This window comes from Petromyzon marinus, chromosome 33 (assembly GCF_048934315.1).
Source record: "Petromyzon marinus isolate PM22_M1 ecotype Great Lakes invasive population chromosome 33, UKy_Petmar_22M1.pri1.0, whole genome shotgun sequence".
NCBI classification, from domain to species: domain Eukaryota; kingdom Metazoa; phylum Chordata; class Hyperoartia; order Petromyzontiformes; family Petromyzontidae; genus Petromyzon; species Petromyzon marinus.
Genome location: NC_133699.1, coordinates 14,136,624 through 14,159,836, shown reverse-complemented (window position 1 = coordinate 14,159,836; position 23,213 = coordinate 14,136,624). Strand labels below are relative to the sequence as shown.

Sequence of the window (23,213 nt, the reverse complement as noted above, 5' to 3'; positions counted from 1 at the left end):
TTCCTGGGGCTGCCATTTTTTTGTTAATGTGGTTTGAGATGGTAAACGTTTTGAGATGAAAAATTGCATGAATGCTACTACATAAAATAAATTATTATTCATTCATCTTATTATCCTGATTTCAGTAGGAACAAAAAAACGTGAAATATAGCGATGTAAAGTTAAATCTGAAAACTTTTATATGAAGCATGCAGCACGAAATCGCAAAGCAGGGTAAACACGGCACCATTTTACTACGGAGGAACCATTAGAGTAGTGGTTCTCAACCGGGGGTACGCAGACCCTTGGGGGTACGCATGGCAATGTCCCAGAGGGTACATGAGATGATTTATAAATGTGTGCAATTATATCACACATGAGAGTCATTGGTGAAAAATCATGTATGAATCTGCCAATATATATAGCCGACGATAAAATGTAAATCTATACAGTAACCTAGAAGGGTATAAAAGACCTTTCTAAACTCAACGTAAACAATGTGGTTTACAAGAGTAACCAGCGAGCGGGAACAAATGATGTCACCCATGCAGAGCGTCCGTTGAATAGTAATTTTGTCTAACTCGCTTGCAGTTACTTAGCTCTATACCTCACACAATCGACAATTGGTTAAAATATTGATCTTCTTTGGTTCTTTCGGTAAAGTCACGTAGAATGAGAATAAAATAATAAATTGATAAAATAAAATAACACAATAATATTCTCACGACGTTTCGGCCACAACACAAGCGGCCTTCATCAGGTGAAGGGAGCGAGACTGTCTGGTAGGACAGCGCTGGAGTGAGAGAGCCACGTTCAGATCACGGCTTTTAAGCTCACACAGCTCACACAGCTTAAAAGCCGTGGTCTGAACGTGGCTCTCTCACTCCAGCGCTGTCCTACCAGACAGTCTCGCTCCCTTCACCTGATGAAGGCCGCTTGTGTTGTGGCCGAAACGTCGTGAGAATATTATTGTGTTATTTTATTTGATCAATTTATTATTTTATTCTCATTCTACGTGACTTTACCGAAAGAACCAAAGAAGATGGATCATTGCAGTCACGAAAGCTTTAAATCGAAATAAAATATTGATGTTCATGATTCATTACATTTATTTCTCAGAACCACGTTTGTGTCAGCCAAGGGGGTTTACTCGTTTGAAACTAAACTCAACAAGGGAGGGGGTTACACAGTAGCCAACGAAGGCTGAGAACCACTGGGCTAGATAATGCATTTTGCACGGTGGTGTAAATGCAATACGCTGGTACACCAAACTGCCATTTGTCAAATCAGTGTAAGCTCAAGCATCAATTGTTTTTTTAAGGAGTAAATGGCAAGGGACATGGACTGCAGGGTGAATAGTTTTCACACCAGACTTTGAAATTCCCATTTTAACCACAGATTATATAGGATCGTGTTGGAAAACTATTTAAGTAATATACAGTACAAAAAAACATATCCTTGTCACAAATGCTCTCCTAGGCGTGTTTACACGGTGCTCTGTAAATGTTAACCATTAGGAAAGTTTGTTGCCTTGAAGAGGTGCCGAAGGCGGTGGTGAGGGCTGTGAGGATACCGAGCAGGAACGTGTACGGATTCCTCCTCGTGAACGCGAAGAAGATCGCTGGCAGCACAATGAGGCCGTGAATGAGCTGCCCCACGACGCAGCACATGATGTATTTGCCCAGGCTCGTGATCAGCAGAACCACGTTCCGCATCTCCACAATCTTGCTGGCCACCAGGAACATGATTCCAATGGGGGCATACCTGCACGCAGCAGCAAACGTGCAACGTAGTCGAAGCAAATCTTATCACTGTGTTTACATTTTGTACATTTATAAAGACTCTGCCAAGTCAAGCGGCTCAGGGGTAATCATACTTCATACTCAATTAGAAGGGAAAAAAATCTGGCTGGCTTCCTGCCTGGATTGCTGTCTGCCTGCCTGGATTCCTGTCTGCCAAGCTGGCTTGTGCGCAGGTGCACATGTGAAGCAGTGACGTCACCACGTACTTCCACGTGGTGACGTCACCCGCATCCCACGGCGTTGAGCTGCGTTCGTGCTGACGTCACGCCTCTCCCCCTCTACCATGGCCGTGGATCGATATAAGTGGGATAGAGGAAGGAGGTGAGGAATGAGATAGAGGGAGGTGGGAATGAGATAGAGGAAGGTGATGAATGAGATAGAGTGAGGTGAGGAATGAGATAGAGGGAGGTGGGAATGAGATAGAGGGAGGTGGAAGAGACAGGAACACAGAGGAGAAGGGTGGGGAGAGAGTGAAAGGGCATTAAACGGAGAAGAAAAGCGAGCAAAACGGAAAGAGGAAAGCGACAAGCAGTGGGAGTGAGCCTCAGAGCGAGGCAAGAGATTGTAATGGGAAAGGTGGGAATGAGGAGGGCAAGTGAGATAAATAGGGGGGAAAGAAGTGGTGAGATGCAAGTGGAGGGACGAGAGGAATACAGAGGGACCTAGGTAGAAAAGGGGACAGAGGAACAGAGAAAAAGTGATAGAGATAGATTGATATATACAGTACGGAGAAGGATGCAGAGACACAGTGATCTATCATGGGACCTCATTTGCCAGTACCAAAATATGAGAATAGGTTTTTCCCTTTTTTTCTGGCAACAAAACAGGTGTTAAGATGTTAAAACACCAAACTGAAACCTTTTACAAGGAATCATGTCTGCATCAACCACAATACTTGTGGTCAGAATGCAAACAAAAAACACACTCTGATAATATATATTGTCTTTGAAACTGATTGGTCCACACCAGAGACAGCTTTCTTTGGAGCCTAGTCTCAAATGGTAATAGACCAGAGCAGGGGTCGGGAACCTTTTTGACTAAGAGAGCCATGAAAGCAAAAAAATTGGAAATTTATTTCAGTGAGAGCCATATAATATATTTTAAAAGTGAATTCAACTAAATGTCAGTATAATAAGCCTCTGAATTTATTCTTTTAAATAATGTTGTTATAACACTCACCATTAATGCGACTTCTGGTGCTGCATGGATTTGCTGATGTCTTTGTAGTCGGGTTGGTACTTGGTGAGGTTAAGCTTCATGCAAGCGTTGAGGCTTTCATCCGTTAAACGTGATCGTAGGTTGGACTTGATGTTTTTAAGATGTGAGAATGACTGCTCACATGCATACGTAGATCCAAACATGGTCAATACAGCAATACTCACACGCTGCAGTGTGTGGTATGTGACAGGAAGCGCGTTCCAAGTTTTGAGAATCAGCTGGTCTTCGGGTTGGAGTTTTTTCATTTCTGTCCACATGTGCTTGCTCGCCAACTCCGCTTTCTGTCGTGTGATTCTTTCCAAATCTTCATTCAGTGACTTGAACTTATTCACCCACATGTCTGAGGCCTTCAGGTCAGCCACTTCTGCTTCAAAATCTCTGACGGAGACACCAGGGATGTAATTCAGGTCGGCTGTGTTCAGTGAACACTCGTTTGGATGGGTGATGAACTTAAAAAGACGAGTGTGCTCACGAAATTCTCCAAAGCGTGCTTTGAAGGACTGTAGGAGACTGGATGTGCAGCCAGCTAGCTGGTGGAGATCAAGGTTTTGAATGGGCTCACTTGCTGTGCATGCATCTTTAAATTGGCTCAGTTTTCCAAAATGTAGTAAACGACCTGTTTCAAGATCCGTGATGAAAAGCTCCAGCTTGTTTTCAAAAGCAAATACAGCTTGTTGAAGGGATAACACTGTATTTCCAATGCCTTGCATTTTCACGTTGAGCTGGTTCAGATGTTCAGTCAGATCTACGAGATAGTAAAACTTGAGGAGCCACTCGGTGTCGGCTAGCTCAGGATGCCCGACGCCTTTCATTTCAAGGAAAGTCCGGATTTCGTTCAGGCAAGCCGCAAAACGGCTAAGCACCTTGCCTCTTGACAACCAACGCACATTGCTGTGCAAAAGCAGACCAGGATAGTTATTTACAACTTCATCCAGCAGTGTTTTAAACTGGCGATCATTTAAGGCTCGGGCAACAATAAAGTTGATCACACGAATGACCAGCGACATCACTTCGCCAAACTGCCTGTCACACATCTGAGCACAAAGTGCCTCCTGGTGTATAATGCAATGGAAACTTAGGATGGGTCTATTTTCATGTTCACGGAGAAGCGCCACAAATCCTTTGTTTTTCCCCACCATACACGGAGCACCATCAGTACACACTGAGAGAAGTTTATCCATAGGTAGACTTTTTTCTTGAGCAAACTCCATGAAAGACTTGAATAAATCCTCACCTCTTGTGGACCCTTTTAATGGCAGAACAGCAAGACTTTCTTCGCGCAGTGTGTCACCAACAGCATATCTTGCAATCACGCTGAACTGCGACAAATGGCTCACGTCTGTTGACTCATCCAAAGCCAGAGAAAAGAACGGCGCTGCATTTATGTCCTTCACTTGCGTTTCCTCCACTTTGTTTGCCATCACGATGGTACGATCATGAACAGTTCTTGCCGACAGAGGCATGTCTTGTATCCGTTTGATTATCTTGTCTTTGTTCGGAAGATCATCAAAAAGTTCATTGGCTACATCCAGCATGAACTTTTTAGCATACTCGCCATCTGTGAATGGTTTTCCGTTCCTCACTATTGCTAAAGAACCAGCAAAGCTAGCCGAATTATAGTCACCTTGCCGGGTCCATACGCGGAGTTGCTGCTGGCTAGCTTGCACCCTGCTCAGAAGCTCTTGGTACGCTTTCTTTCTGCTGTCTCCCGCAGGGTATTTTGATGCAAAGGTAGCGTGGCGCGTGTCGAAGTGCCGCTTTACATTCGACCGTTTCAACGATGTAATTTTGTCATTGCAAATTAGACACACCGCAGAACCCGCTCTCTCCACAAAGGCGAATTCTTCGGTCCATTCGTCCTGAAATGTACGATACTCGTCGTCTTTTTTTCTTTTCGCCATCTTCGTCGAAGGGTTAGCTTTGAGCTAATGACCGAGCAGACGCAGTCTCAGACTGATTCAAAAGGGGGCGTTTACCTGTTTTACCCAGCAACGGCAAACGTAGGCCAGTATCATCCAATTAAAATAATGGACAATTGCTCCTGCAGCCCTGAACAGGACATGCGCAGTGAAAAATCGATGGATGGATTAAAACAAGTGAGAATATTTTGTTTTATCTGCGAGCCATATGCAATCATCAAAAGAGCCACATCTGGCTCGCGAGCCATAGGTTCCCGACCCCTGGACCAGAGGATGCCAAAAGATGCCTTTTGGCGTCCTCTGGTCTAACACCATTTGAGACTGATGCTTGTGGTCAGAATGCAAACAAAAAACATGATTCCTTGTAAAAGGTTTCAGTTTGGTGTTTTAACATCTTAACACCTGCTTTGTTTCCAGAAAAAAGGGGAAAAACCTATCATATTTTGGTACTTGCAAAGGAGGTCCGATGATGTAGATGCTCACCCTGAGATCTCATTACTCTGATAGTGCTTGCCTTTGTGCTGTACCCCTTATGGCGTCTTCTGGTCGAATACCGTTTAAGATGAGGCTCAAAAGAAAGCTGTCTCTGGTGAGGACCAATCAGTATCAAAGACAATGCATATATTATCAGAGTATTTTTTTTGTTTGCATTCTGACCACAAGTATTGTGGTTAATGCAGACATGGTTCCTTGTAAAAGGTTTGAGTTTGGGGGTTTAACATCTTAACACCTGTTCTGTTGCCAGAAAAAAAGGGGAAAAACCTATTATCAATATGGCACATTTTTAGTATTTTTTTGTGTTGGGACTTTGTAGGATGAACGTTGAGATTTATAAGGGCACGGGGTGACCAATAAAGTCTGAATTGGTCTCATAAGGTAGGTACTGATAAGGGGTTGACAGCTATGATGTACACTTCGCTTTTGTGTTCACAAGACAATTACCCGCACAGGTTGTCAGCTCACCACATGATCCAGGACACGAGCACCATGGTCCCTTCGTTAAACACGTTGAACACGCGAATGAGGACCTCTCCTTCTGCCCCAAGTTGCCGCAGAGCAATCCCGAAGGCAATGGCAAACACCACCAGTCCCAGAATATTCATTCCGTCCGCATCCGAACCAACTGGGATCTGGAAACACGTGCATACGCGCACAATATTTACAGTCATTCACACACAGGTGCAGCGAGGGTCACTGATGAACGCTTATAATAGACAAACCAAAAGTGTGAGAGTGGGACGGCTGGTAGGAGCGGGACGTGGGATTGACCGAGGGGTTGAAAGAGGATACAAATGGAGGCATGGCAAAATCGCGAGGTCTTTCAGTTTGGGGAGAATAAAAGTGCCTTAACGAAGAGGCAACTCGTGTGGACTGCCTTTCTTCCGGTGGCAGCGATAGCCTACAAGATGCCTCGCTTGAGTAGAAGATACCCACGCGAAGAGTCCAAGGAAGTGAAATAGGAGGGGAGTGAGGGAGAAAAGTCCACCGATACGGATGGCCCAACTCCAGAGACCCCCTCTTCTCCTGGTCGCCTCTTGAGGAAAAGATAGACCGGCTGTCAGAGATGGTCGCTCATACTGCCGCTGAAGCCGATGGAAGGAGGAAGAGCGGCTCTCCACAGCCATCGCCAAGTCCGTCGCCATCGCCGACCGCGCGGGACGTCATTGCTACTCCGTCGAGCGCCACGAGCGGCTTCCCGCAGCCATCGCCACTGCTGTTACTGTCCCTCCTGGACCAGCTGGGCAACTCCAAGCACGCCGCCCAGTGCCACGGAGAGAGGGATGGCGTTTCCACAGCTGTCGCCATCGTCGCTGCTGCTACTGCTACCGTCCTCCCTGCTGGACGAGTGCCCTGGGGCGCTGCTGCCACGCCGTTGATCGACTCCCGACTGTCACTGACACAGTTTCTGTTCATGCCCCCGACCAGCGGAGCCCCGGCGCCGCTCCCCTAACCACCGTGGACAGCTGCCGTCCTCACCATCAGGCAAGCATTTTGCTGCTTTTGTTTCTCTTAAAAGAGCCGAGGGTTGTGTTCACCAACCCCCTGCCAGGGCAGGACCCCTTGGTTGCTCTCCACACCACCTCCAGCGGGCATTCCACAGTGGCCACGACTGCCGGCAGCTTCCCATGCCGTGGCAGTTGCAGCTACCAGCCCAGCAGGGAGCCACGGCCGCAAACTGTAGGTTGCGTTCCACAGCGACTGCAGCCGCCACCGTGGGGGCCTCAAAGACAGCCCTAACGACTGGCACTCGTGGAGAAGCTTATGGGCGCTGGAGGAGACTGGGTAGCGTTCGTGTGCCATTTAGAAACGGCATTCCATGCCCTGGAATGGTCCAAGGAGGAGGAGGCTTGGAGAGCAATTTCCAAGGGCTCTGGATGACGAAGCCCTGGCTGTTTATTCCACTATTCCAAATGGTAAAGGAAAACCGCCCTTGGGCCGCCTACAAGGAAATGGTTGAGACCTATGATCCACCATTAAATGCAGTGCATCAATTTCAAGCTCAGCAATGGGGAGCTTCAGAGTTGGCATTGGCGTTTTGTAGCGCGCTGATGATCGTGCCAAGGACCATTTTAGCTCACGTGACCCCATTGTGGAAGCAAGAGACTGCCGTGGCGTCAGCAGTTGATGAATCCTCAAAGCAAGGGTGTGATCGTGAATGGATGCGATATCCTTGGAATAGAGATTTCCATCAGGAGCCCATCTTGACCCTGTTCTCTTTGCAGCTTACGTGTCGAGCGTGTATCCGTATATAACTTGTGTCAGAATGCACATATGTGCTCTGTGATATCTCGTTCCTCTTTCCGTGATTCCATCGGGTTTGGGGGCTTAAGGCAAATGGGGGTTACAACCACTCAGTTAACCAAGGATGGCTCATTCTCATGGAGTGATGGGTGGTGCAATGCTCAGGATTTATGGAGAAGGGCAGGTCATTTGGATCAAAACTGTAGTGATGGTCAAGATATTAGCGACCCAAGGGAAGACCGAAAACTAAAGGAAATGTTAAAGATTGACCTTGGTGGTTGAATGTTAACTCTGCCAATAGTCTTGGGATCTGGTGGGAGGGAGTAGGTGGTGGCAGCAGCAACATTGGCCCTGACAACCTTTTGACGTAGACCTGTTATAACAATACAAGTTGGCAGTTCTGGGATATGATGTCTAGGAATTGCTCAATATAATACAGTGTCTTCATATCAATCCAAAAGTTACAGATTCAATTAAATCTCCTTGTGCAGCAATAAAAAATGGCCAAATTTCTTAATTCCCTCTGCTTCTGTCCACCCAGCGACATAACTCGGTACACGGCAGTTGATTTGCAGTCCGTGTTTGGTGCATTAAAGTGTGGATATGCTCACCTTTTCCAAGTTATCTGGTTACTGTGGAAGAGTAGACTAAAAGCCCCCCAAAGTTCCCTCTAATAGTGGTTCCTTCTGTCAGCAGCAGCATGAGCAAGCAAAATGTAGGGCTGTATATTTACGTCTAATTTACCCCGTTTTCCCTTAGGCCTACTGCCGTGAGGTTTTGTACTTTCACACGTGCAAATCAGAGCATTCATAATGAAATTACACTGGAATCGTTTTTTCGGTTCCCAACTTTCGGAATCGGTAAATTAAGTATGAAAACGTCTACCAGTTTATCGTTTTTTATTATACAATGGTAGTTTTTCAATTATGGTATATTTATTTTTGGTAGTCTTTTGCCAGCTTGCCTGGAATCTTGATTGACTCAAGTTTGCTTTGAAAGGATTTACTGTCTCCAACCCCCCCCCCCCCCCCCCCTTCAGGACAGTTAGAAATAAAATATTAATGTGACAGGGGCTTCAATATTCCGTTAACAGAATATTGTTAGATTTAACCTCCCTCCTCCTTAACCATCCGATGTGTACGTACTAAATGTTGGCAATGTTTCAGTCCTTCATGCACATGCTTGTATATGTGTGTACGCATACAAACATGGGCGTATAGGGTGTGCATCCACATGTATTTATACTGTATGCATGTGTAGTGACATTGAATGAGTCACTGTAGCGCATGCCGCTGGAAGATTGGTAGACAATGGAATTAGGGGTTACAGCCATTTCTACCAGTTGGACCTGTGGGCAAGCCACGGAGCCCTCTGGGGGATCCATAGGGGTGCGGGGACCGAGGGCGGAGCCTGGCCATGCTGGGCCGGAAAAAAGGCGAGCTCCGACTCACAGTTGGGGCTGCTGTGATCTAGAATGGAACTCGTCATGCCGTCGTCGTCGTGATCTTCCCCCTCTTCAAGCTGTGGGTCTGGCAGCATTTTGGCTGTCCCGACCCGGTATGCAGTTATCCCCTAAGGCTGTGAAGGCTGGAATAAAAGAGAGTACCTCCTATTAGTGTCTGTGAATTAGTACACTACACTTGGTGTCAGAAGTGGGGTGTTAACCATTTTTTTATATATATGACATATATTGTAGGGTTGTTGGGATTTTTTCCTTCCTTTCCTTTCCAATCCTTGAGGGGGATATAGGCTATGTCGAAGTTCATGAAGAGGAATGCTCTCGTCAGCACGTCCTCGGACGAAGAGGGCGATGGTGATAAGGGTTCTCGGGCAGCCCCGGCAGTCGAGACCCCAGCGGGAGGTCCCAGAGTGGCGGTCCCGGCGGGGCAGCGGGTGAAGGACGACGATCCTGCGTCGCTGCCGGCTGGAGAAGGGCTGCGGGCACTCAGCACGCGCATAGTAGAGCTGATCTCCATGGTGACAGCACTGGTGGGGCAGCTGGGTAAAGAAGAGGCAGTGGAGGGGGCTGCGAAGCGGTAGCAGCGAACAAGCGACTCCGCCGTCACTGCCGACCAAGGGCAGGTATTGAGTCCCGCCGAAGATAACCTGGCGCCTTCCCTCGTGCAGCGGCTGCCGTTTCTCAAATAATTTTCGGCTGCGGGGGGTGATTGGGCGGCCTTCCGGCGATGGTTCGCCGCCACTTGCGAGCTCGCGGGGTGGTCCGATGGGGAGGCGCTACATATTCTTCCCACCACGCTGAACGATGCAGCCTTGGCGGCGTTTTTTTCAATTCCCGAGGCGGACAGAATGACGCTGCAGCAAGTGTACGCCCAGTTGGCGGCAACTTTTAACCCGCCATCCTACGTGTGGCGGAAATTCGTGATGCGGAGTCAGGGGGAGACAGAGACACCCCTCGCCTTCCGCAGCACACTACTGTCACTGGCTCAGGAATTGAACTTTTTTTGCCGGCCACAGAGAAGGATGACCTATCCTCGATTCAGGTAGCCCAATGCATCCAGGCCCACTGTAACCTGCGACGACGTGCCAGGGTGGCGGCCGCGGCTGGATTTCCGGGAGAAGAGGGCATCCAGGAGCATCGAGAGTCTCCTTGGGTCTGCGCGTCGAGTGGTTGGAGCCCGCGGGGGAGAGTCGGAGCAGGACGACAATGGGACCAGCAAGGCGGGGGGGGGGGACCTTGCCTCCGCCATGGCGGGGTCCCATTACCTGCTTCAGGTGTGGCCTACCGGGCCACATCTTCAGGGACTGGCGTGCTGATTTGGGTAAATTTTTCCTAGCTTCGCCATCCTCCGCCCTGCCGGTCTCCGCTCCTCTGGGTCCGAAGGCAGGTCGTGATACACCCAGCTGACACAGCCACCTTATGCATCCCCATTGCAGTCAGTGTCAGGTGCACACGCCATCGCCCCTCATAGTGATATGGGGTATGAAGATGGTGCTTCGGTACGTGATGGTTGGCCACGGGGGTCCAGGCAATGGACCACATTGGCACACCGTGTCATGGCGGCGGGAGCGGAATCATCCACGGTATATGGATTTATGCAGGGTGTTGAGGTGCGGAGTTTCATAGATACGGGGGCATCCGCCACCATGGTTTCCGAGTTTGTTTTTAGGACTCTGCCGTCGACAGTGGGTTGCCTTAGTCCTGTAGATAGTCCGTGTTTGCCGCTAATGGCGGGAGTTTAAGCATTGTGGGCCAAATTGAGGCATCGATATGGATTGGCGATATTAAAAGGACGGGCCCGGTGATGGCTTCAATTTCATTGGCGGTGCCTTGTTTATTGGGGATGGATTTTTTTAAAAGGATGCCCCTCCGGATTTTAATTGACCAGGGTTGTATGGAATTACTGTCGGGGCATCTGTTGTGGTTTTTGGAGTCCGCTACTGGGTGGTGTATGGCTAACGCTGTGATTCGGGCCCTGGTGCATGAAACTATTAGAATTCCCCCGGGTGCACAGATGCTCGTACCCTTGAGGCTGCGGAAGCGGCTCGACCAGAAAATCATTAGGGGTGGAGGTCTTTTAACCCCTTCGAATAGAGCGGTTCGTGGGCTCACTTTGATAGGGGCTCAGACGATAGTGAAGGGGAATCAGGAGCCCTTCCTGCAAGTATTGAATACTGGGCTAGATACCGCGGTCATACAGGTTGGTATGGTGTTGGTCCACGCGATGGCTGCGTGTTGTGAAGAAACGGATGATGTAACCACTCGGGTCGTGGCCGCGGTTGAACGGGAAGCGGTGTTGGATGACTCGTGGATGGATCTGTTGTGCATGGGTAATCCGGATTTGTTGTGGGAGCAGAGGGGCGAGTTGCGGACATTGTTTCGGGAATTCTCCGATGTATTTAGTAAGGGTAAATTCGATGTGAGCCATACGTCCCTGATGCGTCACCATATTGATATGGGTGGCGCCGCTCCCATTCATCAGAACTCATTTCGGTTTAGTCCGAAGGAAAAGGACTATGTTCATCAGGCGGTCGACGCGATGTTGGCCGCCGATATGATCTCCCCGTCAACCAGTTCGTGGGGTGCTCCCATTGTCCGGGTTAAAAAGGATGGGAGTTTGCGGTTCTGTGTGGACTTTCAGAAATTAAATAAAGTCTCCGTGGTGGATGCGTATGGACATTTGTTGGATGCCCTGTCGGGGGCGCGGTTTTTCTCCACCCTGGATCTATTGTCAGGGTTTTGGCAGTTGCCCCTGGATGAAAGTTCAAAACCCAAAACCGCGTTCCGGACACCACAAGGGCTGTTTCAATTTAAAATGCTTCCGATGGGCTTCACTCAGCTCTGGCCACGTTCCAGCGACTTATGGAGTTGGTACTTTCAGGGCTCCAATGGGAGTCATGTCTGATCTATTTGGATGATGTGATTGTCTTTGGCCGCACGTTCCAGGAACATCTGCAGTGGTTGCGTGCGGTATTTGTTAAAATGCGGGCGGCTAATTTGAAATTCAAGCCACAGAAATGTTAGCTCTTGCAAAAATCGGTTCAATACCTGGGGCATATTGTTAGCGAGTCCGGGATCGGCACGGACCCTGAGAAGACTGCGTGCATGCGTAAGTCGCCGACCTCCACATCAGTGGGTGAGGTCCGCACTTTTGTGGGGTTCGTGTCGTATTACCGCCGCTTCGTGCCTGGGTTTGCGACAATCGCGAAGTCGCTCCGCGCTCTCACGGCAAAGGGCCAGAGGTTTCGGTGGGGGACGGAGGAGGAGGCCGCATTTCTTGCGCTGTGCGACGGCCTCGTGAACGCACCCCCCCTTCGATACCCCGATTTCTCCTTGCCATTTACTATGGATACAGATGCCAGTGATACCGGAATCAGCGCCGTGTTGTCGCAGGTGGAGAACGGCATGGAGAGCGTGGTCGCTTACGGTAGCCAGGTGCTGTCCCCCACAGAGCAGCGCTATTGTGTTACGTGCCGCGAGTTGTTGGTTATCGTGCACTTTGTACAACAATACCGCCCGTACCTCGACGGAAGGCAGTTCATCGTACGCAAAGATCACACGGCTTTGCAATACCCGCTATGCATTGACCAGCCGTCCGCGCAACTCTCGCGATGGTTGGATATCTTGCAGGATTTTTAATTCGAAGTCACCTATAGGAAGGGTTTGCGCCACTGCAACGTGGGCGCTCTGTCACGGTTATCGCCGAAGAGCCAGTGCACATGTTTGATGGGCGCCGGTCGTTGTAAGCAGGTGGATGCGGGGCAGCCGGGTGCCATGGTAGAATCGGTGGATGCTCTGCCACCCGTACCGGGGGTGGCACGCGATAATACTATTGATCTTGCACACGAGGAATGGGAGCACCTCCAAGCAGAGGACGCCTCCTTACTAAAGTTACGGCGCCGTGTTGATGCACCAAGCGATAGGGAGGGTCCAGGGGGTATGTCCCCTGTGGTCCTCCGAGATGGGCTACTTATGCGCTGGGATATGGAGGTATGGTGGTACTGTATCGTGGTGCCAATTGCTCTGCGGGGTAGAGTAACAAGAGCTGCTCATGTGCGATTGATGAACCTAGGGGTGCAGAAAACGTTGTCTACGTTGAAGTGGGACTTCTTATGGCCTGGGATGGCAGAGGACGTTCATAACGTGCTCAAGAGATGTGCATAATGTGCACATCTCTTGAGAATGACCTGACCACCACTGCAGTCCATTGGGGTGTCCCGTGTAAATGAGCTCGTTGCCCTTGACATCCTCGGGCCATTTCCTACCACTCCGAGGGGAAATAAATTCTTGCTGGTAGGGGTAGAGTACCTGTCACGGTGGCCGGTGGCATGGCCCCTACCGGATCAGTCGGCGGCGTCCATTACGGACACGTTCCTGCATGGTTATGTATTGGATAAGGGGGCCCCGGAACGTCTCCTTACGGACCAGGCCCAAAAAAATTCTTCAAAATTGTTGCAAGAGTATGTGATTTGTTGGGTATGAAAAAAATTCGAACCTCGCCCTACCATCCGCAGACTGACGGGATGGTGGAGCGTTTACATAGGACACTTACGCCCATGTTGTGCCAACAAGTCAACGAGGCACAGTCCGATTGGGACCTATATGTTCTGGGAGTTCTTGCGGCCTATAGGATGGCCTCTCATGCCTCTACCGGATTCTCCCCATTTTTTTATGTACGGGAGAGAATGGGATCTCCCCCATGGAAGCCCAGTTAAATATTGAGCCAAGGAAAAAGAGAGTCGCTGTGCCAGGACTGATGAGACTCACCCTAAAGTAGTTGACGGAAGCATGGGAGGCATCCTAGGGAAATTCGGCCAAATGGCAGGCTGCAAATGAAAAACTGGCTGGGCTTAAAGAATCGGGGAAATCGTGGAAACCTGGGGAGAGGGCATGGCTGCATTGCCCCCAGGTGCCTGTGGGCACATCTCCTAAATTACATAGGCCATGGCAGGGCCCGGTGGAGGTAATTGAGGTTAGGAGGCAGCAGTGTGTACGGATCCAGGTTGGTCTCAGGTGTTGGTATGTGCACCCGTCACGACTTATGAGGGAATTTCATCTTCGCCATCTGATGGCTGGGTGTGTGATGTGTCCGACGGGGACGGACATACATTTACGGAGGTTGTGCCTCTGCGAGACCGTTCCTCCATCCGCAGGATCCCAGGGCTTGACGCCCATGGAACCGCCGGCGGTGCCGCCCTCAGGCGGACCAGGGTGGACTGTACGACCGCCACCCGTTTCTTCCTCTCCTCCATCTTCGTCCCGGGGGGGACCGCACCCATTGGGCCAGCTGCGAGTCACCCCCAGGATCCCTGGGGGATCCATGCCGGGTCCATACAAGGGACAAGCGACAAGGACCCATTCCAAGACCGTTCCATTCAGATAACCGCCCCTACTCGTCATTGGGTTGCTGTTATTTTAGGGGCTGGATCGTTGCCATGCATTACGAATGTTGCGTGGATGTTGTTGTGTACGTCGTCCCGCTACGCGACGTATGGAGATCAGCCGGGACTGCTAGGTTTTTTTTCACGGGGGGGGGGGGTGATGTATTGACATTGAATGAGTCACTTTAGCGCGTGCCGCTGGGAGATTGGTAGACAATGGAATTAGGAGTAACAGCAGCCCGTTCTACCAGTTGGACCTGTCGGCAAGGTACGGAGTCCTCTGGGGGATCCAGAGCGGTGCGGGGCCGAGGGCGGAGCCTGGCCACGCTGGGCCGGATAAAAGGCGAGCTCCGACTCACAGTCAGGGTTGCTGGGATCTGGAATGGAACTCGTTGTGCCGTCGTCGTCATGATCTTCGCCCTCTTCAAGCTGTGGGTCTGGCAGCATGTTGGCAGTCCCGACCTGGTATGTAGTTATCCCCTAAGGCTGTGAAGGCCGGAATAAAAGAGAGAGAGTACCTCCTACTAGTGTTTGTGCATTAGTACACTACACTTGCATGCCTGAAGGCAAAGGGGTCATTAAGGACAATGCCATTCATGTCACACACTGCCAGTGCCACGACCTCAAGAGCCGCCACGAGGCACACCACCCACACACACGAGGCACACCACCCACACACACGAGGCACACCACCCACACACACGAAGCACACCACCTAAACACACGAGGCAAGACTTCAGTTAATTGTGAGATGAAAGTCCTTGGGCCCTAAGATAAAACCTCCGTGAGGTGAGCACAAGACCACCTCTAGGAGGACCCGGGTGATATTCAAAGGAAGAATGTCAAATTCTGTGCGTTGGACTGTATGTGTTGGTGCACTAAGAGACGGGCAAACAGAGGTAAAGCACCCAATCTCACCCCGCTCGGTGGCCTTGTTCGAGACGAGTCACCGTGGCTCGTGTGCATTGTTGGTTTTCAGCGTTGGTCGTCTCCCAAGACGATCAGGAAGGAGTGGTGGAGGAATTACCAAGGAGTATGGTGATCATAAAACCAACTAAAAGTGTATGAGACTTCATCATGGGACCTCCTTTGCCAGTACCAAAATATGAGAATAGGTTTTTCCCTTTTTTCTGGCAACAAAGCAGGTGTTAAGATGTTAATACACCAAACCTTTAACAAGGAATCATGTCTGCATTAACCACAATACTTGTGGTCAGAATGCAAACAAAAAACATACTCTGATAATATATGCATTGTCTTTGAAACTGATTGGTCCACACCAGAGAAAGCTTTCTTTCGAGCCTAGTCTCAAATGGTGTTAGACCAGAGGACGCCAAAAAACGCCTTTTGGTGTTAAACCAGGGGACGCCAAAAGACGACTTTTGGTGTACTCTGATCTAACACTGTTTGAGACTAGGCACGAAAGAAAGCTGTCTCTGGTGTGGACCAATCAGTTTCAAAGACAATGCATATATTATCAGAGGATGTTTTTTTGTTTGCATTCTAACCACAAGTATTGTGGTTAATGCAGACATGATTTCTTGTAAAAGGTTTCAGTTTGGTGTTTTAACATCTTAACGCCTGTTTTGTTGCCAGAAAAAAGGGGAAAACCTATTCTCAGTGTATGAAACTGTGGTATGTTCTCTGTGTGTGTGTGTTGAGTGGCGCAGGAACGGTAGACCAGTGTTGCGGGGGTTTAGGCAGCACGCTGTTAAATTTTCCCTGCGTTAGGTGGCCAACGCAGCCAGGGGAGACACTCTGTAACCTTGTTCCCACTGATCGTGTGGCGTGCAAGGGCAGAGGAAGTGGGGAGCTTGTGTATGTATTGGCAGGAGACCGGTGCAGCATAACACAGCGATCCCCATAAAACAATCTGAAATCAAAATTTGAATCGGCAAATCTGTTTATCAGTCTTTAATTGGCCCTGTGTCACTAAGTTTGGTGCGATTCGAAGGTTTATTCAGTCTACTGAGACTTGCTAAAAAAGGTCAATATCGACTGATGATTTGGTTCCGGGGCATGCAATTTTCTTTTGGGCCGACCAAGAGGGTGAGTGCCTGAAGCAACAGCAGCAGCAGCGGCTTTCTTTCGTTGCTTTCTTTCCTTGCCTTACGAGCCTGAGGTGGGACTGGAGCAACATAATCTTCGTCGTCGTCTTGAACCGCCGATGGATAGTACGGCAAGATGAGCGTTGGGATCGTGTTGTACTTCTTCTGAATGCTTTAGAGTTTGGAATCGTCTGAACAAGTCTAGGATACGGGTCAAAACATGAAGCCAATCGTCATCAGGATGGGTGCTGCTATATGGCAACAGACTGCAAAGCTTCGTGTTCAGCCGCTCATAACGTTCTTCGTCCGACTGCGTCGACATCACGAGAACTGATTTTAACACACCACCACCACCCCACAAGATTGTCTCACCGGGGTTGGCGAATTGCGGAAAAATAAATAATTGCGAAAAATGCGACTTCTATTTTTTGGGATACCGCGCACCACCGGTGTACCGCCAACACGTTCACAATGCTCGTGGCCTGTGAGGTGTGCTGTGGTCAGGGGCATTACCGCGAACCATGGGAGTGAGTGGTTAGTGCGACGATGTGCCGGGACAAACGGTAGGAGGTTATTGTTGTTGACTGACGTGGTTTGTATAGTCCAAACAAACGACTCTGCAAATGTATGCAAATTAACTTGACATGAAGGTTGACTTAAAGCTTTCGTGACTGATCGTTGTTTTAATGCTGTGGGCACACACGAAATATATTTTTCCAAGACGAAGGTACTCTGCAAACCCACTGGCTATCAACAAAGATTAGTTCATGAAGCCATCCAGATACATAAACACTGACACAATTTCAACCGAGAAGATGGGTACAAACTGAGCAATCATTGGAAGGACGTTATTAACCAGGTTAAGTCATAACTGGCTGTGATGTTTAGTAGTTATTTTCGAATCTCTGGTGTTACATTAACAGGTTAAATGCCTTTACATTAACAGGTTAAATGTCTCACTAACACAGCCACCGTTGCTCGTTTTCCTTGATGTGGCGGTGGCTCTACGATCTGACATTGACATGCTAATCACAATACAATGGCCACCTCCGATCTTACATTTACATGCAAATTTCATCACTAGCCCCACCCACTTGGCTTATGACCCTTGGGCTACACCCATCTCAAACCTTTATAACATCCTGCCTCAGCAGCTCTCTCGCTATTTTTTTCACCTGATGATGATTACTTGTGTTGCGATCGAAATGTGATATTTTGATTATTTTTTATATCTACGTGGCTTTACCAAAAGACCCAAAGAATATTGATAGGAAGGTCTAATTAACTTGCATATGTCGGTGAAGATGCAGACATATTCGGGGACTTGAACAGAAATGCAGTGGTGTTTAATGTACAATCAATGCCTTTAAAGTGTCCGCGGGTGAAAATGTCGGTAGAAATGTAAAACAACGTAAATATGCACGTACCTTTTCAATCGTGACATTCTGCAAGGTTGTGTTGTCAACTGTGACATTTGTTGTCACGGAAATATAATTGTAGACGGTAGCATACTGCAGAGAAGATCAGACACAACACTGTATACATTGAATATTCGCAGGTTAGTTGTCTTTGTTTCAAATCTCACATTTGCTTTGTGTAGCCAGGTGAGAACTCGAGGCTTGGGTCACAAATATGATGAACCGAAACAAATAACGTTACAGCACTGAAGCACAAACAGGAATCAATGTTAAATTATACATTCCCTGTAGTGTAAATCTAATCTCCGCAGTTAAACACGTAGGCTTTCATGACCAATATTATCCATAACAGAGGGGTTTTTTTGGGTTAGATCGTGTAAATATAAATGTGTCGTTAAACCCGCCACCACCACCCGACATAGCCAATTAGTAAGGTTTGTCATGTAAATAAAACATGCGAATTTGTTACTACATCAAAACACCGGTGTGTTGGAGAGTGGGTTTACACTCCATGTTAGTAAGGTTTGTCAAGTAAACAAAACATGGAGAGTAAACCCACTCTCCAACACACTGGTGTGTTGAAGTAGTAACGAATTGGCATGTTTTATTTACATGACAAACCTTACTAATTGCCTGTGTCAGGTGGTGGCGGTTTTAACGACACATTTATATTTATGCGATCTCACCCAAAAAAACCTCTATTATGGAGATTACATTTAGACTGGGTCTAATACAATGACAAACTTAATTTACAGAAACATTAAACAGATATAAGGTGGCTAGAGTATTGTACTAATATCTAAACAGACGAAGATTCATGTCAAATGCAACTGTAATTGCAGGGAAGTTATCGTGGAAGTTTTTAGGCAGAATATCACAAGAGAACTAACAAGCACAATAATCACAATGATATTTATATGCAACTCTACCTGGTGAATATGGCAGCGAGAGGTTTACCCATGATGCACTGTGAGCCTAAATATTAAACATTAATAATACACCCAACCATGGCAGGGGCCATAAGCAGGGACCTTTGCCAAATAATTGTGGTTCGGAGCTGGTCAACTAATGGACTAGGTTAGAATACAACCACGGGCATTATATGCCATTACATTTGTTGTCATATTTCTGCACTGTGTATTAAAAGACAAACGTGTATAGCAAGCAACTGCAATATAAACAATGCAAGTAACTCACCGATTGAAAAGCAGCAGCCACAAGATTGGCAGGGAAGAGGTTTCTGGAGAAGACAATGTTAACAGGTTAGTGACATCGACTACCCAATTTCAAGTTCCTATACACTCACCACCCCCTTCTTAAAAATTAGCATTTACAATTTCTTTTCGTTCACCTGTCTCGTAATACATCATAATCAGCCGTGTTCTATCCAATGTTGGATGACGGCCTCACCACATCATCAACATTTCCCATGAACCTGAGATGCCTGAAGAGCTGGTCTCATCACACGGAACATACATTTTGTGAGATATTATTTTACCGCTATAAAGATCCAAATATAATTCCTACACTTTTTATGATTCTGTCTCAACTCATGCAGTATGGTTGCATCTGTTCTCTAAGTACTACTTGTGGTCAGAATGCAAACAAAAAACATACTCTGATAATATATGCATTGTCTTTGAAACTGATTGGTCCACACCAGAGACAGCTTTCTTTTGAGCCTCGTCTCAAACAGTGTTAGACCAGAGGACGCCAAAAGGCGTACAAATTTGTGAATGATCACAAATTCACTTCCTCTTCACTGCCTTCACGCTCACGTGCTCGTGATCACGTTTCATATATTCTTGAATCGTGGTCTCTAATTATTTCCCTCATGCATTTGTAGTGTTCGATTTCACTCGGACAACTTCTGTCTTTCTTCGAACACCACTTTATTTACAACTCTCAGCATGTCCTCCACATTCCACAGTATCCTGGTCGCCACGGCTCGCTCGCCGTGCTTCACTCGACTCGCTCGCCATCTTTGTCTCTCCAATCCCCACGATTACTTCGCTTGCTCCGCACTCAGCGACTCCGCACTCAGCGACTCCGTACTCAGCAACTCTGCACTCAGCAACTCCGCACACAGCGTCTTCGCACACAGCGACTTCGCACACAGCGTCTTCAGCTCCGCTATCGCTACGCTCTCTCCACTACTCGCTATTCTCGTCTCCAGCTCCGCTATCGCTACGCTCTCTCTCCACTGCTAACTACTTCTCTTCTTCAGCTCCGCTATCGCTATGCTCACTCCACTGCTGGCTATTCTCTTCTTCAGCTCCGATATCGCTATGCTCACTGCACTGCTGGCTATTCTCTTCAGCTCCGCAATCGCTATGCTCACTCCACTGCTGGCTATTCTCTTCTTCAGCTCCACTCCACACTCTGTTTCCAAACTCCGTCTCCAACTCTGTCTCCAAACTCTGTTTCCAATTCCGTCTCCAAACTCTGTTTCCAATTCTGTCTCCAAACTCTGTTTCACACTCTGTCTCCAAACTATCCTCCCAACTCCATGTCTTGCCTCGTCCAGCTCCCAACTCCAACTCCCCGACTCTCTGTGTGTCTCCCCATTTTATCTCCCCCACGCTTCGTGTCCTCAGAACACCTGTCTTTCTCCAGACATCTCGACGCCTCCTCGCCCTTGACAATAGCCCCAGCCAATCACCGCCGTCGCTGGTCCTCTGGCTTAATTGGCCCAACCATTACCTCATCATCCCAGCCCTTGCACCTGGCTGCCCTAACATGACCTGCACTGTATTTGACTTCGTTACAGGCTGACCCAACATAACCCGCACTGTCTCTGTTTCCATGCAATACGCACCTTTCTACTCCACTACACATTTGTAAGAGTACTCTCTGTCACAACCAGAATTAATATCTGTAACATAGTTGATTTATATAACTGTTGGGTGGGTATACGGCAGCCTACAAATACCGCAAGGTTGAATATTTTGAGAGAGTTAATCACCCAACCACTAAACGATATCCAGGAACCAAAGCAATGAGATATCATGCCAGCAATACCTAAAAAGAGTATTAAGCAAAGGTGTCACAACACCACTCTCGGTAGAGGAGCAATAATGCTTTACACAGGTTTTACAAGGTGATATCCAATATGAATAAAATATGTTGAAAAACAAAAAAAACATACTTTAATAATATATGCATTGTCTTTGAAACTAATTGGACCACACCAGAGACAGCTTTCTTTTGAGCCTAGTCTCAAAACGGTGTTAGACCAGAAGAGTATGTTTTTTGTTTGCATTCTGACCACAAGTATTGTGGTTAATGCAGACATGATTCCTTGTAAAAGGTTTCAGTTTGGTGGATTAACATCTTAACACCTGTTTTGTTGCCAGAAAAAAAGGGAAAAACCTATTCTCATATTTTGGTACTGGCAAAGGAGATCCCATGATGTAGCTGCTCAATCCCGAGCTCTCATTACTCTGATAGTGCATTGTCTTTGTGCTGTACGCCTTTTGGCGTCTTCTGGTCTAACACCGTTTTGAGACTAGGCTCAATAGAAAGCTGTCTCTGGTGTGGACCAATCAGTTTCAAAGATAATACATATATTATCAGAGTCTGTTTTTTGTTTGCATTCTGACCACAAGTATTGTGGTTAATGCAGACATGATTCCTTGTAAAGGTTGCAGTTTGGTGTATTAACATCTTAACACCTGTTTTGTTGCCAGAAAAAAATGGGAAAACCTATTCTAATCTATTTTTCTTCTTCCCTTTCAGATGACATTTAAACATGGAAATAAAGTTGACTGACGACGAACGAGTTAATTTCGCTTTCATGTATGCGAAATAAGGCAGCTGTAATCTAAAAAACAACCTAAATTAAATTAAAGATAATTCATGCATTTGTTAATGTTAATGGAATTTAGCTTTGGACATTTATTAAAATGTATTAAATAACCCTTTGGAATTTGTTCAAATAAATATAATAACTCCATGTGTCCTGACTTTTGGGTCACCGTATGTCATTGGAGAAGCGTTCTCATGGGCAAAAAATAGGCCCCAAGATGTAATAAAATCACACCTAATGCAACAAACCTTTTTGAGCACCTGTTTTATGGAATATCGATGATTTTATAATATATTAATATTCCAAATTAGTCCTGAAATAAAACTTACTGTACAGCACTTACACTCAGAACAATTGGATGACGGTCTCTTTTTGAACTTGTGCTTTCAATTGTATTTCATCGCCTCGTTCCAGACATCTTGACTGACTGACCGACCAACTGAAGTAATAAATGTAAGAAAAGGGTGAAATCCCCACAGTACAGAACCAGGCGTGAGCAACGCAACGGGACCCGAACCAACCAACGGGACCCCAACCAACGGGACCCCAACCAAAAGCAGGTGAGCGTGGGCAGCATGGAGAGCGGTTGCTTTGTGACGGGGGGTGACGCGCAAACCACCCGGAGCAGCACGCCAGCACGCCATGCACGCGAGGACAAACGAAATTGTTCACAGATCCCCCCACCCCGCCTAATTAATTTTTTTTATAGATTCAAAAATCCATAAATGCGAAGTCAACGTAAACTATATCTTAAACTATATCTTATTCGGAGAGCATATTTTTGATCCCAACTCTTACATAGAGAGAATGGTTTTTTTTCTTCTTACGGTCGTACAGCAAGAAGCACATGAAGAGAGTAGACATTCGCTTACGGTGGCAGCGATTGTTTTCTTCCCCCCCCCCTCTCACCACCACTTCGTTAGTTTTTTCACTGTGGTACATTTTATAGAAAGCGACCCATCGGAGCCAAGGCTGGGTTCCGCGCCAGCGCTCCGCCCTCGTTACCGCTGGCCGCTCCCCGCAGTGTCGACGTGACAGCTCCAGCCAAGCCTGCAACTCAATTTCTGGAGACCCGCTCGGCTCGGCCTCATTGGTGTCCCGACTCCGGGCTCCCGAAAGGCAAACATTAAATGTCATATGTTTTACTTTCTTATGCTACACACTATTATACTCACTGTAAATGTGATTGTAATGCAGCGAGGCGAGGTTCTGTCTCACGTACGCTTATTCAGCCCTTGCTCGACAAGGATGCCGTCAGTCTGCCTTGGAACATTTTTCCTCCGCAATGCTGCTGCGTTTTCATCGTCACTTCAGTATGATGTGAACTATTTTTGCAACACACTTTCATTTTGATGTTATTGGGGGTAGCAGACGTTTGCGTGTGTGACGTCGAGTGAAACAGCTCGAAACCCACGTCATCTTCGGATTCATCAGACACC

General features: G+C 47.6%; 1 protein-coding gene across 2 annotated transcripts in view; it reads right to left on the bottom strand.

Annotated features, from left to right (window-relative positions):
* LOC116948509 (neutral amino acid transporter A-like) overlaps positions 1-23,213 on the bottom strand; it is a 49,471-nt gene that overhangs the window by 17,877 nt on the left and 8,381 nt on the right. For both annotated transcript variants that reach the window (XR_012945907.1, XM_032965238.2), the window contains exons 2-5: positions 19,164-19,206; positions 17,976-18,059; positions 5,882-6,048; positions 1,510-1,743 (exon numbers count right to left, since the gene is read on the bottom strand). Coding sequence is in view for 1 of the 2 variants with exons in the window: in XM_032965238.2 (XP_032821129.1) it covers positions 1,510-1,743; positions 5,882-6,048; positions 17,976-18,059; positions 19,164-19,206 (528 nt within the window). In the remaining variant the exon portion in view is untranslated. The remainder of the gene's footprint in view (positions 1-1,509; positions 1,744-5,881; positions 6,049-17,975; positions 18,060-19,163; positions 19,207-23,213) is intronic.